The sequence below is a fragment of the Dendrobates tinctorius genome, unplaced genomic scaffold (genome assembly GCF_039654945.1).
Source record: "Dendrobates tinctorius isolate UK_male_01 unplaced genomic scaffold, ASM3965494v1 ptg000167l, whole genome shotgun sequence".
NCBI classification, from domain to species: domain Eukaryota; kingdom Metazoa; phylum Chordata; class Amphibia; order Anura; family Dendrobatidae; genus Dendrobates; species Dendrobates tinctorius.
In genome coordinates this window covers 1,826,002-1,844,198 of record NW_027361834.1, presented here as the reverse complement: position 1 = coordinate 1,844,198, position 18,197 = coordinate 1,826,002, and the positions used below count along the sequence as shown (strand labels likewise).

The 18,197-nt window shown below is 40.9% G+C and overlaps 1 protein-coding gene across 1 annotated transcript in view; it reads left to right on the top strand.

Moving 5' to 3' along the window:
* The window catches only part of HACL1 (2-hydroxyacyl-CoA lyase 1), a 55,609-nt gene that overhangs the window by 27,315 nt on the left and 10,097 nt on the right, over positions 1-18,197 (top strand). Inside the window, exons 8-16 of the mRNA XM_073550720.1 lie at positions 85-197; positions 2,387-2,522; positions 3,954-4,059; positions 5,726-5,809; positions 6,529-6,630; positions 8,538-8,692; positions 8,824-8,982; positions 11,517-11,624; positions 17,036-17,222. Coding sequence (XP_073406821.1) covers positions 85-197; positions 2,387-2,522; positions 3,954-4,059; positions 5,726-5,809; positions 6,529-6,630; positions 8,538-8,692; positions 8,824-8,982; positions 11,517-11,624; positions 17,036-17,222 — 1,150 coding nt within the window. The remainder of the gene's footprint in view (positions 1-84; positions 198-2,386; positions 2,523-3,953; positions 4,060-5,725; positions 5,810-6,528; positions 6,631-8,537; positions 8,693-8,823; positions 8,983-11,516; positions 11,625-17,035; positions 17,223-18,197) is intronic.

The following is an 18,197-nucleotide window of genomic DNA, read 5'->3' as shown; positions in this document are numbered from 1 at the left end:
AACTGGACGGAAGTTGTTACAACCGGAAGCTGCTTAGGGCATTTATTATTATAGATGTACGTAATAACTGAAATATGGTTTTAGTTTTCCAGAATGCTGTTTGCCGCGTCCTGTCTGCTTGGCTGACCCATTACAAATACAGAAAGCTTTTGCTGAGCTCAGAAGTGCCAAGAACCCTTTATTAGTAGTTGGGAAAGGTACGTCGTCATCTTTGTGTTTTTTCTTTTTTACAAAAAAAAGATTCTATATTTTCTGTACATTCCACTGCAGGGCTGGCTATAATCCAGGCCACATACCAAATAGACAGAAGTGTAATCCAATAGATATACACTACCTTTCAAAAGTTTGGGGTCACCCAGACAATTTTGTGTTTTCCATGAAAACTCATACTTTTATTAATCAAATGAGTTGCCCAATGAATTTAAAATCTAGTCCAGACATTGACAAGGTTTGAAAAAAAGATTTTTATTTGAAATAATAGTTTTCTCCTTCAAACTTTGCTTTCATCAAAGAATGCTCCCTTTGCAGCAATTACAGCATTGCAGACCTTTGACATTCTAGAGGATAATTTGATGAGGTAATCTGGTGAAATTTCACCCCATGCTTCCAGAAGCCCCACCCACCAGTTGGTTTGGCTTGATGGGCACTTTTTGCATTCAATACGGTCATGCTGCTCCCACAACAGCTCAATGGGGTTGAGATCCGGTGACTGCACTGGTCACGCCATTACAGATAGAATACCAGCTGCCTGCTTCTTCCCTAAATAGTTCTTGCATAATTTGGAGGTGTACTTTGTCCAATGTCCGTGTTCTTTTGCCCATACCTCACTCACAAAGCCCTCCATGGCTCAGCACCACCCTACATCTCCTCCCTTGTTTCAGTATACCACCCTACCCGCGCCTTCCGTTCTGCTGATGACCTGAGGTTAGCATCCTCAATAGTCAGAACCTCCCACTCCCGTCTCCAAGACTTTACACGTGCCGCGCCAATTCTTTGGAATGCACTTCCCAGGTCAATACGATTAGTCCCCAATCCCCACAATTTTAAGCGTGTCTTGAAAACGCATTTATTCAGACTGGCCTACCACCTCAACACATTAACCTAATCTATCCCTGAGTGGCAGAGCCAAAAGTTTTACCATAACCAGGTTCCCCGCATCATTCTCCCACATGCTTTATGCATCCATTAGCCCTCTGTGTCCGTACTGTCACACACCTAACATTATGGCTGGTCCATACAATCAGGGCAACTGTTACCACCCACCTTTCGTGTCTACCTCTTTCCTCATAGACTGTAATCTTGCGAGCAGGGCCCTCTTTCCTCTTGGTATTTGTTATAATCTACTGTATGTGATTATTGTTATGCTGCAATGTCTATTGTCTGTACAAATCCCCTCTGAAATGTAAAGTGCTGTGGAATATGTCGGCGCTATAAAAATAAAATTTATTATTATTATTATATTAATCTTTTCCTTTTATTAGCCAGTCTCCGATATGGCTTTTTCTTTGCCACTCTGCCCTGAAGGCCAGCATCCTGGAGTCGCCTCTTCACTATAGACGTTGACACTGGCGTTTTTCGTGTACTATTTAGTGAAGCTGCCAGTTGAGGACCTGTGAGGTGTCGATTTCTCAAACTACAGACTCTAATGTACTTGTCTTGTTGCTCAGTTGTGCAGCGGGACCTCCCACTTCTTTCTACTCTGGTTAGAGCCTGTTTGTTATCTCCTCTGAAGGGAGTAGTACACACCGTTGTAGGAAATCTTCAGTTTCTTGGCAATTTCTGGCATGGAATAGCCTTCATTTCTAAGAACAAGAATAGACTGTCAAGTTTCACATGAAAGTTCTTTTTTTCTGGCCATTTTGAGAGTTTAATGGAACCAACAAATGTAATGCTCCAGATTCACAACTAGCTCAAAGGAAGGTCAGGTTTATAGCTTCTCTAATCAGCCAAACTGTTTTCAGCTGTGCTAACATACTTGCACAAGGGTTTTCAAGGGTATTCTAACCATCCATTAGCCTTCTTACACAGATAGCAAACACAAAGTACCATAAGAACACTGGAGTGATGGTTGTTGGAAATGGGTCTCTATACACCTATGAAGGTATTGCATTACAAACCAGGTGTTTGCAGCTAGAATAGTCATTTACCACATTAACAATGTATAGAGTGTATTTCTGAATCATTTTAATGTTAGCTTCATTGGAAAAAAACTGCTTTTCTTTCAAAAATAAGGAAATTTCTAAGTGACCCTAAACTTTTGAACGGTAGTGTAAAGGTTCTGTAGCCATGATTGGGTCATGATTAAATAACAGCGGCCTTGTTAGGAAAAAAAAGACTTGTAATTCTGCTCCAATGTCCGCTTTGTTTCTGAATGTTCCCCTCTTAGGTGCTGCGTTCTCACGTGCAGAGGGTAGTATTCGACGATTAGTGAATGAATCTGGGCTGCCTTTCCTGCCTACTCCCATGGGCAAAGGGGTTGTACCTGATAATCATCCATCTTGTGTTGCTGCCGCAAGGTCCAGGTATCTTTTTCTTCCTTTCTTTTTTTTTTTTTTTTTTCTAAAACCTCACATAATTGCTATTTGATCAATAATTTTTAACTGCTAGCACACACTTGTATTCCCGACAAGAAATGTAAGGAGACTCATGGTTTTTGGCTGAAAATTTGCCTGAAAAAATTGTCTTAGTCTGAAATGATCTTCAATAGAATAGTTGGAAGAATTTCTACCAAACGCGAACAAATGTCAATTTATTAGTAATATTATAGTTAATAAATCAAGGGGAATTTTGTCATTTTATTCACCACCTCTAAGACTAAAACTGCTTATATTGCTATGTAACTCATGAAAAATAAGCTATAAAATTCATGTTTTAATCCATATGCCAATAAGGCTGAAGTGCTCTGTGCACGGTTGGAGCACTTGGAGTCTCTGCCTCCCCATCTGTATTCCTTTCCAAGTGCCACCTGCTTCTGCTTGACTGACAGCTTGCTGACAGTGTAATCAAGCTAGTGAGCTGTCAGTCAAGTAGAAGATGGTGGTGCTAGATGAGGAATGGAACAGAGGAGGCATAGCTTTGGGAAGTGTTCTAACTTTTCCCGGAGCATATCAATGTCAGTTGAATATGGATTTTCCAGGTTTAGAGCTGTGGATTTTATAAATAAGTGTACAGATTGGCTTATCTTTCAAGGGAGCTATCTGACCAAATATAATATCGGTAAGGAGGTGACACATTGCACCCACACCAAATGGCTATTCTCAGTGTCGGTGGTGGCCGGGTGTGATCAGTTGTTGAGCTGCTCCGCTCCATAAACTATAAAGGCCGATGCTGGTGTTCACTATACAGTCGATGAAGCTGTGCATCTCTGCAACTATCAAATCCAGCGGCCTCCCTCTGCCTCAGGAACAGCTGATCAGTGAGGGTGCTTCCCTACACCCCCATCGATCTGATATTGACATCCCCTTTAATCATGACATTCTTTCAACAGTGTTGTGCCTAGTAGCTGTACATCCATACAAAGTGAACACACTACAACATACTTCACAATTTCTATTCCCATAATCACTTTCTAGTATTCAATATTGTTTTTTATTTTTCTTTTTTTTCTTCCTGCCATGCCTTATGTATTAAAGAGTTAGAATTGCTTTATTATATCTTCAGCGACTTTGGTTTCTTGTATAAAGGCAAAACTATGTCCTTATCATGAGCATCTATGTCTCTCAATGCTTGCAATTATTTTATTTGCCTTGGCAGCAACTGCCTGGCACAGGCCTTTGATGTTGCATACACCCAAGTCTTTTTCAGTGACAGTTTTAGTCACTGTTTTACTATTTATTACATAATTGTGCATTTTGTTGCCTCAGCCCCAGTGCATGACCTTACATTTATCTACATAACACTTCAGTTACCGTTTCTCTTCTTTTTTCTTCTTTTATTACTGCTCTTCTCACCAGTGCGCTGCAAAATGCTGATGTTATTATGCTATTGGGTGCCAGACTGAACTGGATTTTGCACTTTGGTCTTCCACCACGATTTCGACCAGATGTAAAGATTATTCAGGTCAGGAATAAGCTTCTTGCTTTTTATATAAAATATCTCATATTATCTTGTACTTTAAGGTGCCAGATGAGTATGAGGTCTTGCAGGCAATGTTCTATTCTTAGATATGGGACTTGCATAGATTCCCTTTCAAATCTACCACTTCCCTAATGAAATTAACTTAACTACTTTTGAGTTTAGCTGAATTTTCATGGTTTCCATGCTTTTATGTAAAAATTGAAGATGACCGAGGAGGAAACCACTGGTGAAAACAAATCCTAAAGTGAAATTTGGAATTTTCCAAATTTGAAATGCACAATTCTTCTGGAAGAATGTCCTTTGTACAGATGAGACATCAGCTCTATGTTCACAGATGGGGGAAAAAATGAAGTGTGCAAAGAAAAGAACATTATACCTACTGTGAAACATGGAGGAGGCCCGGTTATGTTTTAGAGCTGCTTTGCTGTATCTGGCACTGGGTGTTTTTGAATCTGTGCAGGGTACAATGAAATCTCAAGACTTTTCAAGGCATTCTGGAGCTAAATACTCTGCCTGGTTTCAGGAAGCTTGGTCTGAGGTGCAGGTTATGGGTTTTGCAATAGGATAATGACCCAAAACGCACAGCTAAAAACATCAAAGAATGGCTAAGATCAAAGCATTGGGCTATTCTGAAGTCGCTTCTATGAAACCTAATCTAAATTCTATTGAAAATCTGTAGAAGGACCTGAAACATGCTGTTTGGAGACTGTGCCTTCACACCTGAGACCGCTTAAGCAGTTTGCTTACGAGAAGTGGTCCAACATACGTACCTGTGGACGGGGCAGAAGTCTCATTGAGAGATACAGAAATTTGTTTGTTTGCAGTTAACGGTTTTCTGTTGAATACACAATTCAAAGGCAATGCCTTATTTTCATTAGTTGATATTCACTAAATTTAAAGACAACCTGTCAAGCATCTAAATAGTCCCCAGTCCGTTGTTGGTGATGTAGTGTGCATCCCTAACACGGTTTTTCCATTAAAAATTGTTTGGTAATGATGTCCAAAAAGAATTTTATATAGTTAGATCATACCTGCTTGTTTAGTCAGATGGGTGTTCTTCATTTTCTGTTCAATCACAGGCGTCGCCGCCCATTCAATTTGATTTTCCTGGTTGCGCCAACTTCGCTGGAATCCCGCACTTGCACAGTGTGGCACTTGGAGCAGCACTTGCACAGCGTCGAGTGGGCAGTCGCAGTTGCGCAGTGTGGAGCCAGCCGCTCTTGCTCAGTGCAGAGCCTGGAGCCACGCATCACGGCGCATGCGCAACTCCCCTCTCTACTCTGCGCAAACGTGGCGGACTCCACACTACGCACTGTGCAAGTGATAGTGACTGTTTTAGACGCTTGAACTGACGTGACAGGTCCCCTTTAAATTTGAAAATTACTGAGTAGATGCAATTTTGTGGTCTTCATTTTGGCAGCAGCATTTTCTTTCACTGGATCCAGTGCTAGGATATCTGGCAAGCAGTCGCTTCATCCTTACCGCTCAAATTGTTAATGTATCTCAAAAGGTGGCATTTACTTATTTTGCTTTTTCCAGCTATTTTCCAATAGATTGCAGACCTTTTTTTTCCTTTTACAAGCGACGCTTCTATAACTTGTGTGCGTATAGTTGCATTCAAAAGCATTATTATTTCGTTATCTGACAGGTTGACATTTGCGCAGAAGAGCACGGCAATAATGTTAAACCTGTTGCGAGTCTCCTGGGAGATGTTGATGCGGTGACTCAGCAGGTAATTGATTAGACAGGGAATGATGTGTCCTTTTAAATTGTCACTTATCCCAGCACCCACTGGTCACACTGCAAACTTTTATGAGGATTTTCAAGAGTGGAAACTTTGCAATTTGAAGTACAATATTTTACAACTAAAGCTTCATCCCATCTGCTTAAATATGCAATGTATTTGCTGTGTGTGGCATTTATGCATAGGTGTGTTTGTCAGCCACTGTTTCAGCCCTTTGGCTGGCTTTCTCGGTCCACAGGCCGGATGTGGCCCCCGGGCCACAGTTTGCCCAGGTCTGATTTTAGACAGTAGTTCAGGTACCCTCTCGCTATGTGTTCTGGATGTATGCAGTCACACGCAATAAACTGGTGCCTTACATTTTACACTTTTTTAGGTTTTCCTTTCCATCTGTAGACTAATGAAGACTTTCCCATCTACATACAACATGGGTACTCTTTTTGCAGCACATCCGTGCCCCCAGATTTATTGTATCTCAAATTCTCATTCTCTACTAGCACATGAATGCACAATGGTTCGTTGTTGTAGCCATGTCCACAGCACACAAAGTAAAGGGATTTTTGCTTCCCAATATATTGCATAGAATATATAATAGAATTCTAGGGTATTGGGGAGGCATGGATGTTCTCCATTTTGTTCTTATTTTTCTTACCTTGCATAGAATGCTCTTGTTTTTTTCTTAAACTAACAACTTTGCATTATTCCATAAGCTCCTTGAGCGGGTGCAAAACCTGTCCTGGAAGTATCCGGCCAACACTGAATGGTGGAATAGTCTGCGAAGGAAGATGATCGCAAATGAGAAAAAGTCAAAGGTGAAAACAATAAAGTAATGTGTCATGCACAGAAGACAATTAATTGGCTGTTTATTAGCTCTCATTTTTATTTTTTATTTTTTTTATCCATACTCCTGATCTTCCTTTCCTGCTGTCTCAAGTGAATGGAGCCTAGCTACAGTGAGATGACGTGCTTCTGTGCAGGCAAAAAATGGTGAAAGGGAAACCAAATCAGCCCTTTTTTTTATCATCAGGATAGATGGGGGGGGGCTCAAAGGTTGAACCCCCAAACCACTCATACTGTAAAAAATATCCTAGTGATAGGCCATTACTTACAAGAGGGAAATTATCCCTTTACTAAAATTAATGTCTCATGCATGAACTCTCACCTGATGTCCCTAGTTTATAGTGCATCAATATACAGTGGCTTGCGAAAGTATTCACACCCTTGGTATTTTACTCATTTCGTTACATTACAACTTGTGTTTAAATATTTTTGTAGTCTGATTTCTGTGTGATGCATTAACACTAAATAGTCTAGGTTGATGAAGTGAGAAATATAGGCATAAATTAAATTTATGGGAGCAAATGACTAAAATTGGCATGTGCTTATATATTCACGCCTTTTGCTATGAAGCTTTTAAAAATATATGGTGCAAGCAGTTGCCTTCGCAAGTCACATTCTTAGTGAATGTAATTCCATCGGTATGAAATCTAATATCCCAATGTGTGATGATCCCCCGAAGCACCATCAAATGGAAAGAACTACTACAACAAACCTGCCAAGAGAGGGCTGCCCACCAAAACTCTCAGCCCGGGCAAGGAGGGCATTAATCAGAGAAGGCAGCACAGAGATCAAAGGTAACCATGAAGGGGCTGCAGAGTTCCTAAGCAGAGACTGGAGTATCTACCCATATGACCACAATAAGCCATACACTCCATAGAGGTAGCGTTTATGGAAGAGTGGACAGAAAAAAGCCTCTACTTACAAAAATCGTAAGGCTTGTTTTCAGTTTGCCAAAAGATGTGTGAGACTAAAATGTATGGAGGATGGTGCTGTGTTCAGATGAGACCAAAATTAAACTTTTTGGACACCAAGGTAAACGCTATGTCTGGCGCCAAACCAATACATCCCTTGACCCCAAGAACACCATCACCACAGTGAAACATGGTGGTGGCAGTATCCTGCTGTGGGGATGATTTTCGGCAGCAGGGGCAGGGAAAATGGTCCGAGTTGAGGGAAAGATCGATGGCAGAACATAAAGGGATATTCTTGATCGAAACCTGTTTGTCAGTGATTTGAGACTGCGACAGAAGTTCACCCTTCCATCAAAACAATGACCCAAAGCATACTGCTAAATCAACACTAGAGTGGTTTAAGGGGAAAAACGTAAATGTTTTGGAGTGGTCTAGTCAAAGCCCAGACCATAATGCAATTGAGAATTTGTAGTAAGACTTGAAAGTTGCTGTTCACCAAAGGAAACTAACTTGAATGAGCAATTTTTTGCTTTGAGACTGGGCAAAACTCCCAGTGGAAAGCTCATAGAAACTTGTCCAAAACGACTTTCAGCTGTAAATGCTACAAAAAGAGGCTCTACAAAGTACTGACTTTAGGGGGGTGAGTAATTATGTACACCAAAGTGTCCTATTTGTTGTCTGCTTCACAATAAAAAGAAATCCGCATGTACTTTACATGAACTGATACAAATCCTCAAAAAAAACAAACCATAAAATTACAGTTTGTAAAGCCGCAAAACACGAAAAATGCCAAGGGGGTGAAAACTTTCACAAGCCACTGTATATGTATTTAACTGATTTTACGTAGTGACTATTCCTTATAAGTAAGGGCTATATAATTAACACATCATGTTAGTAGATGACAAGAAGTGAAAAGTTCCTTTTAAACCTTTAATGTAATTTTCATGTTTCCCTATTTTTCATTTAAGGAATTGGCTTCTGGAGAGTCTGTACCAATGAGCTATTATACTGTGTTTCGCTATGTGCAAGAAGCTTTGCCCAATGACTGTGTTATTGTGAGTGAGGGGGCAAATACAATGGATATCGGCCGCACTGTGCTTCAAAATATTCATCCAAGGCATAGGTAGGTTGCTGCAAGTGAACGTCCACCTTTTTAGGTATATAATCTTCTGTGCACCCTATTAGGGTGGGGGTAGTGGTTGGAGGGTGCTAGAACATTATACTTCAGACATGTTTTCATTCTGTCTCTAACAGGTTGGATGCCGGAACTTTTGGCACGATGGGTGTTGGCCTGGGATTTGCCATAGCTGCAGCCATGGTGGTTAAAGATGAGGCCCCAGGAAAACGGGTTGTTTGTGTGGAAGGGGATAGTGCATTTGGCTTTTCTGGTATGGAGGTTGAAACAATTTGCAGGTAAGACTCTGGGTGAAATAGAAGCTAATGCTCTTCTCATGCCTTCTGTATGTAACCTGATTGTAGAATTTAGTTATTTCTTAATATTTTACCCCAAAGTATTCTACTATACACTTATCTTTTTATAAATGAGTGTGACATTTAGACTATATTCTATTGCACATAATAAACCGCAATATATAAGCCATGTGGACTGGATAAATTCCTGGTAATAACCCTCTTGCCATCTAATAACTGCACCATACTACATTATCTATCTATCTATCTATCTATCTATCTATCTATCTATCTATCTATCTATCGAATGTGTTTCAAGCCACACCCACTCCATAGTCCCTCCCACTGGCAGCTGGTGAGCGGGGTTGCAGAGGGAAAGTGCGGGGCTGCGGAGGGATACAACGGGTCGGCGCATGGAGAGCGAGGCTGCAGAGGGAGAAAGCGGGACGGCGGGTGGAGAGCGGGGCTGCGGAAGGAGAGAGTGGGACCCACAGTTCGTTACTATGCCCGGATAACACCAGGCTCTTCAGCTAGTAATTTATAAAATCTAGTGATAGAATAAACCACAGTAACAATTTAATTTCTGTCTGGTAACCAGCCTGGTACGGTCATGGGTTCCAGTGGATTCTTTCCACCAAGGTAGACCACATAGTTCTCTTGTGACCCGCAAAAATAAGATTCTTTCTCAGCTGTCTGTCAATTTCTCTGGTGAATCTGTGGTAAATGTACAGCTTTGTCTCACAAAAAAACACAGTGTAATCTGCTGGCACATGTGAACGTACCCTGATTGTAAACTTAATTTTTTTTGTCTCTGTGTCCTCTGTGGTATATACACCTTTTTACGATGGAAAAGTAAACAATGATGAATGTATGGTTGTCAAACACGGCCCACTCACACTACCCATAAAGGGCCCGTCACACTAATCGTGATCTCTAGCGATATCGCTTAAGCGTCACCGATTTTGTGACGCAGCATGCGCTATGTGCTATGTGTCATACTTGCCTCCGACCGGCTCCCCCGCTGGTTATCGCTGATCACGCGAGAACGTCCTGGGCCGTTTCTCGTCATCTGCTTCCTGCTGGGCTTCCTGTGGCGCCGACGAGCGACGCGTGGACGCGGGCGGGAGGACGTCCAGGATCGTCTCGTCTGACAGGTAAGTGACCGCAGAGTGTGACAGTACCCTTAGTCATGTGTGATTTAACAGGCTGACTGTGACTTAAGCACATCGTACAGCCAATTCACACATCCGCACCACAGACTTCTCGATGCCATCACTGGCCCATTTTTTAGGTCAGCAAGACGCCTTCTCTGCGTAACACACTAGAATAAACGCCATTCTGCTTTCCCAAGCACCTGATGGGCGCAATTCTTGCACTCAGGTACACAGGGTAACACAAAAAGGCTATACTTTCCCTTTTCAAGGTTATGGATACATTTAGATCCGCAAGGAACAAATTTATTACATTTTTAATTTATTATCTAAAATTTAGGTACAATGCTTTAACCCCTTCCTGATGGGGTGATTTTCCATTTTTTTTTTTTCCTTCCCTTTTTCCAAGAGCTATAACTAACTTGACTAGTTCTTCTTTTGAAAGACACCATTCATTTTATCATCAAGTGTGCCAAAATATATATATAAAAAAAAAAAAGTGCAACTATTTTATTTTTTTTAATTTACCATATTCAATAGTCGGTAAAACTGACCTGGCAGTATGGTCCTCTAGGTCAGTATGATTACTAGGATGCCAAACATGCATAGTTTGTTTTTTGTGTTTTTTTTTTTTAAGTGGAAGAGAATTTTGAAGCTTATATTTCAAAACTATTTTTTTTTTTTTTTTTTTTTTTTAACTTGAGTCTCCATTTTCCGACATCCTTAACATTTTCAGTTTTTGGTCAATGGGGCTGTGTGAGGGCTTATTTGATTGGTACAGAAATTAGGACTAATTTACAATTGACATTTTTCCTCCTGGATCTGACAATGGGTGTCTCTGGGTTAGATATTATATAGGATCTTATCACTGGTCACACTTCCTCCTACTCGAGTGAAAGAAAGATGGTTAACTGTGTGCAAGGAACATGAGAGAAACTAGAAATATGGCTTTATTTTCCCACAGGAATCTCCTAGGAGATTAATATGGCTGCCATAATTCTGAGCATACTTTCTCCATCGTAGACACACCCATAAATCGGGTTGATATTCATTACGGATACATCTGTGGATGATGTTGAGATCCGATTTATTATTGTTGTAGCAGGGAATATTGCGTTTCTGTTGTGCTATGTGATGTATCTGATATGGAGATGACCAGCCTGCCTCTTGAGCAATTATCTTCACCTTTTGATGTATCATCTATTTGCTAACGAAGTACGCAGTAAAAAACGATTTGCAGTTACGAAACTGTCAACTACTTGTCAATTTAGTTATGACTCCTAGAAGAGATGTTGCCCGGTGTCCAGTGATATTAGATTTATTTACCTCATCCATGACTCCTCTGTAACGATAGTCTTGTATGGTTTTTTTTTTTTTCTCTTTTAGATATAATCTTCCTATTGTAATAATTGTGGTAAACAACAATGGCATTTACAATGGATTTGATGAGGTGTCTTGGGCCAACATGCTGCAGGCTGGGGATCCAGCTTCTGTGTAAGTAATACCATGATCCGCCATCAGCTTTAATGTGTGTCCACCTCTTCTTCTTTTTTTTTTTTTTTTTTTTTTTTTTTTTAATGCTTTCATACAATTATACAGTTTGTCTAACAATACAAATGTTTTCATTTTTTGCATGCAATGTAAATGGAATTAAAGTGTTTCTCTAGCACCACACCGGATGTGTACATATCTACATATACTATATCCTTAGAAGATGTGAAAAATGGCTTTTAGGCAAAATCACATCTTTCAATACTGAATCCCATTTAAAGGGAATCTGTCACCCCATTTTAGTCCTATCAGCTGCGGTCACCGCCATCAGGGGCTTATCTACAGCATTCTGTAATGCTGTAGATAAGCCCCCGGCAGCGTCGGACTGGAACACCTTGGGCCCACCAGAGAAAATCATTCTTGGGGCCCACTATGTAGCTGCATAGAGTTAAATACCAGACCACCAATTATGCGGTAAAACACGCTAATATCCGGGTATAATATAAGGTTGTACATGTCTTAATTATGTAGCAGGAGTTGGGGTAGCCCCCTCATAGAATATAAAGCAGCCCCCTCACATAGTATAATGCAGCCATCTCATAGAATATAATGCAGCCATCTCATAGAATATAATGCAGCCATCTCATAGAATATAATGCAGCCATCTCATAGAATATAATGCAGCCATCTCATAGAATATAATGCAGCCATCTCATAGAATATAATGCAGCCATCTCATAGAATATAATGCAGCCATCTCATAGAATATAATGCAGCCATCTCATAGAATATAATACTGCCCCCCTCATGGGGTATAATGCACCCCCTCATAGGGTATAATGCACCCCCTCATAGGGTATAATATTGCCCCCCTCATAGGGAATAATGCACCCCCTCATAGGGAATAATGCACCCCCTCATAGGGAATAATGCACCCCCTCATAGGGAATAATGCTGCCCCCCTCATAGGGTATAATGCTGCCCCCCTCATAGGGTATAATACTGCCCCCCTCATAGGGTATAATACTGCCCCCCTCATAGGGTATAATACTGCCCCCCTCATAGGGAATAATGCACCCCCTCATAGGGAATAATGCACCCCCTCATAGGGAATAATGCACCCCCTCATAGGGTATAATACTGCCCCCCTCATAGGGTATAATACTGCCCCCCTCATAGGGAATAATGCTGCCCCCTCATAGGGTATAATACTGCCCCCCTCATAGGGTATAATACTATATAGATATATAGATATAGAGTTAGATAGATATAGATAAAAAGATAGATGTAGAAATAGATAGATATAGAGATAGAAAGTAGATATAGATAGAAAGATTCATAGAGATAGATAGAGATAGATATAAAGATAGATATAGATAGGTAGATAGATATAGAGATAGATAGAGGATAGATATAGAGATAGATAGCTATAGATAGAAAGATATAGCGATAGATAGATAATAGAGATAGATAATAGATAGAGATAGATAATAGATAGAGATATACAGATATAATAATAATAATTATTATTATTATTATTATTATTATTATTATTATTATTAATAGATATAGAGATAAATATATATAGATAGATGGCTATAAATAAAAATAGATATAGAGATATATAGAGATAGATAGATATAGAGACAGATATAGAAAGATATAGAGATAATAGCTAGATATAGAGATAGATGGATGGATAGATAGATATAGATAATAGAGATAATAGATATCTATAATAGATAGAGATAGATGGATAGATCAATAGATAGATAAAGAGAGAGATAGAGATTGATAGATAATGAGATATAGAGATAGATATAGAGATATAGTGTTAGATAGAAAGATAGATATATAGAGATAGATGGCTATAGAGATGGATATAGAGATAGATATGGATATAGAGATAGATATGGATATAGAGATAGATATGGATATAGAGATAGATATGGATATAGAGATAGATATGGATATGGAGATAGATATGGATATGGAGATAGATATGGATATGGAGATAGATATGGATATGGAGATAGATAGATAGGGATATGGAGATAGAGATAGGGATATGGAGATAGAGATAGGGATATGGAGATAGAGATAGGGATATGGAGATAGAGATAGGGATATGGAGATAGAGATAGGGATATGGAGATAGAGATAGGGATAGATATGGAGATAGAGATAGGGATAGATATGGAGATAGAGATAGGGATAGATATGGAGATAGAGATAGGGATAGATATGGAGATAGAGATAGGGATAGATATGGAGATAGAGATAGGGATAGATATGGAGATAGAGATAGGGATAGATATGGAGATAGAGATGGATAGATAGATAGAGATATATATATATAGAGATAGATAGGTAGATAGATATAAAGATAGAGAGAGAGATGGATATAGAGAGAGATAGATACAGAGATCGATAAATAGAGATAGGTATAGATAATAGAGATAGATAATAAATATAGAGATAGAGTAAGATAGAACGTATAGAGATATGTAGATAGAGATAGATAGACATAATAGATAGATATAGATAGAAAGATAGAGATAGATGTAGAGATAGAAAGATAGATATAGAGATAAATAGAGAAAGATAGATATAGAGATAGAAAGATAGATATACAGAGAGATAGATATAGAGATAGAGATAAATAGATATAGAGAGAGATAGATATAGATATAGAGATAATAGATATAGAGAGAGATAGATACAGAGAAAAGATATAGAGATAAATAGATAAAGATAGATATATAGATATAGAGATAGAAAGATAGATATAGAGAGAGATATAGAGATAGATATATAGATATAGATATAGAGAGAGCGATAGATAGCGAGAGATATAGCTATAGAGATAGATACAGAGAAAAGATATAGAGATAGATAACGGATAGATAGATAGACATAATAGATAGATGTAGAGACGGATGGATGTAGAGACGGATGGATGTAGAGACGGATGGATATAAAAAAAACAAAACACAATACTCACCTCTCCTCCTCGCTCCCACGCTGATCCCGGCTTCAGTGTCAGGAGCTGCCCCCTCTGCCAGACACACAGCGGGTGCGCGATGTAGTGACGTCATCGCGCACTGGCTGTGAGTCAGGAGCAGAGAGGACTGAGGGCGGCGCCGGCCCTGATTTACAGCTGTAGTCTGCAGAGCGGCTTACTGGGCTGGGGGCGGGGCCTCTGGGGGTGGAGACCTGAAATGATATTCACTGCTTCGCAGTGAATATTCATTTCTCTTTAGCAGCGGGGACAGGGGCTCCTGACACCCGCTGCTGCTCCGCTGGCAGGGGCCCCCATAGCAGCTGCATGGTGTGCGACACACCACTGGCTGGGGGCCCCTGGAGCAGCGGGGGCCCTAGGCAACTGCTGGCCCTGTATGCCAGCAGGTGCCAGGGCCCACCAGATGCCAGGGCCCACCGGAGAATCCTCCGGTTCCCCGGTGGGCCAGTCCGACGCTGGCCCCCGATGTAACCTGAAAGATAAGAAAAAAGAGATTATACTCACCCTGGCGTTCGGTCCGGTCCGATGGGTGTCGCCGTCCCGGCCGGCGCCTCCCATCTTCATACGATGATGTCCTCCTCCTTGCGGCTCCTGCGCACGCGTACTTTATCTGCCCTGTTGAGGGCAGAGCAGAGTACTGCAGTGCACAGGCGCTGGACCGCTCTGGCCTTTCTTGGCGCCTGCGCACTGCAGTACTTTACTCTGCCCTCAACAGGGCAGAGAAAGTACGCCTGCACAGGAGCCGAAGGAGAAGCAAGGAGGAGGACATCATCGTATGAAGATGGGAGGCGCCGGACCGGACCACGACACCCACCGCACCCGACTCTGCCCCCCGGTGAGTATAATCTAACATGTTTTTCTTATCTTTCAGATTTCATCGGGGCTTATCTACAGCACTACAAAATGCTGTAGATAAGCCCCTGATGGCAGTGGCCGCATCTTATAGGGCTAAAATGGGGTGACAGATTCCCTTTAAAGGGAATCTGTCAGTAGGAGCAACCCTCCTAAGCTGTCTAAATGGGCATTCAGATCATAGGAAGCTGAATAACATGATACCTTGATACCTGCGATCTGATGTCTTATTCCAGTCAAATCCATGCTTTTCTTTTATTTAAATGAGCTGTTCCAGGGCTATGGGCCGGACACTGATCTGCCTCCAGAGATTAGTGTAAATAGAAGGCGGCTGTGTGTTGTGTAATGGCCGCTCTCTGCTCTCCTGATCTCACTGCAGAGCTGTGTGTGATTATAACTGATACATATGCAGGTTCCTCTCAGCTTCAGCTTCCATCTCCCTGGCAGTCATTCTTGTAATACAGCAGAACAGAGAGCTGCAGCAAATGTTTGTAAGGCGACAAAGTTCAGTTCTACTGCTCTGTTAGTTACATGGTTCGCACTGGTAACTCCCCTTTCATTGAGCTTCTTTTTATGCACATGTGTCTGGTCCATAGTCCTAAACAGCTCTTTTACATATAAAAAAAAAGTTGATGTCTCTGGAATAAGTGAACTTTTGATATCTGTGATCCAATCTAATTTTATTCAGCTGCCTATGACCTACATGCCCATATAGATGGTTTAGGAGGGTTGATAATACAGGCAGACACCTTTTTAAAGTAAAAGTGTGGGCAATTTTTTTCATAAAATGGCCAAGTAGGATAATGTATTGTATTAGAGCAGTTTATTTTGTATATTTTGGTCTCCTAAATTCAAGGTACTCTGACCACTATAGGTCCTAAGTACCATAGTTAATGGCTTCTGCGTGTTGCTACACTGGTCAGCAGTGTGCTCCTTTTCTCTTGAATTACTCAGTGTAGATAGGGAATAATTGGCTATTATGACTTCTATCCTGCATTTTTCCTAGTATTCCACGCTATAGTCTGTAATTTCCTAATTTGCAATTGACTCTGAGCTAGTGAGAGACAACCAGCTGTATTGATCTCTGCCATACACATCACAGCACCAAGGGATGTTATCGCAGAGAAAAGCAGCAGCATGGAGGATATTTCACAGCAGGGCTGAGCCATGTATATCTGAATCTTGCTCTGTGATGAGGTAAAAGACAGAAGTTAGGTAGCTCAGCGCAATCTTTCTGGGTCTCCCTTCCCCCAGAATGGTTTATATCACTCTCCTCCCAACCCTCCCTACCTTCATGGAGAGTAACCTGTCACCTCGCTGTGCTGGCAGCAGTCTGTATTGAGCAAGACTGAGCTATTTTTTCAGAGTGAATGTTTGAGTTCAGGCAAAGGGGAGAAAAAAAAAAGTAGAACTCTGATCAGATATAATACAAAGTTTTATATATTCACATTTACTATTGAGCCCTAAAGAAAGGGATTTGTTGTTTAATAGTGGGAGATAATTCAGTATTTTTTTAATTTTGCTCTCCAATGTTCTTCAGCGCACCTCCTGTTTCGCTGAAGCCGAATGCTCGCTATGAGCAGGTAATGATGGCCTTTGGTGGGAAAGGATATTTTGTGAATACTCCTGAAGAACTGCAGAAAGCATTAAATTCTAGCTTCGCCAATAAAAACGTCCCATCTCTCATCAACGTCATGATAGATCCGCAGTCTGACCGGAAGGAGCAGGTAACTTAGTCTTCTTTTCTCAGGTCTTTTAATCAGCCTTCTAATTCAGGTTAAACGTGATGTAATGACTTCTACAAATAAGTGTTATGCTGGTTTCACATTGTAGGTGGACCGCCTGGTCTCCTGACATGAGCAAACTGTCTGAGCCATGTATGAGGTAGTTGGGTCCGGTCAAGAGTCCCAGCAGTCAGGCCAGATATTCCTCTGTTTGCATGGTCCATGTGTCACGGATGTGTGAACCTGGTCTGACAGAGAGAGTTCAAAGTAAAAATGTCCTGTTTGCTGGATGAAATTGGTCATATACCCTTTTTTGGGGAATCACAATTAATTTAATTTCTTTTCTGATCTGAAGATCTTTGTCACTACTTTAAGTCCTGGAAAAACATCAAACAACTATACAGTGGGGGAAATAAGTATTTGATCCCTTGCTGGTTTTGTAAGTTTGCCCACTGATAGACATGAGTTTCTTATGGAACAAATTCATGGACTTTTAGTGCGCTGCTTGACCAAATGACGAATCCAGGTTATGATGAAGGATTTAACTATTTTCCCAACGCGTTTCGAAGTGTACAGCACTTCTTCCTCAGGGGCTGACACATCCCCAATTTTTTTTTTTTTTTTTTTTTTTTTTTTTAATTTTCACAAGGCTAACAGGAGAACTTGGATCACAAAAGTTGTTGTCCAGTTTGTCCTGAGTACGCTGGTACCCCATATGTCGGGGGGACCACTGTTTGAGTACACTTCAGGGCTCGGAAGGGAAGTAGTGACATTATGAAATGCGGACTTTGATGGAATGGACTGCGGGCATCATGTTACATTTGCAGAGCCCCTGATGTACCTAAACTGTGGAACCCCCCCCCCACAAGTGACCCCATTTTGGAAACTAGACCCCCCCCCCCCCAAGGAACTTATCTAGATGTGTGGTGAGCACCTTGAACCCCCCAAGCGCTTCACAGAAGTTTATAACGCAGAGCC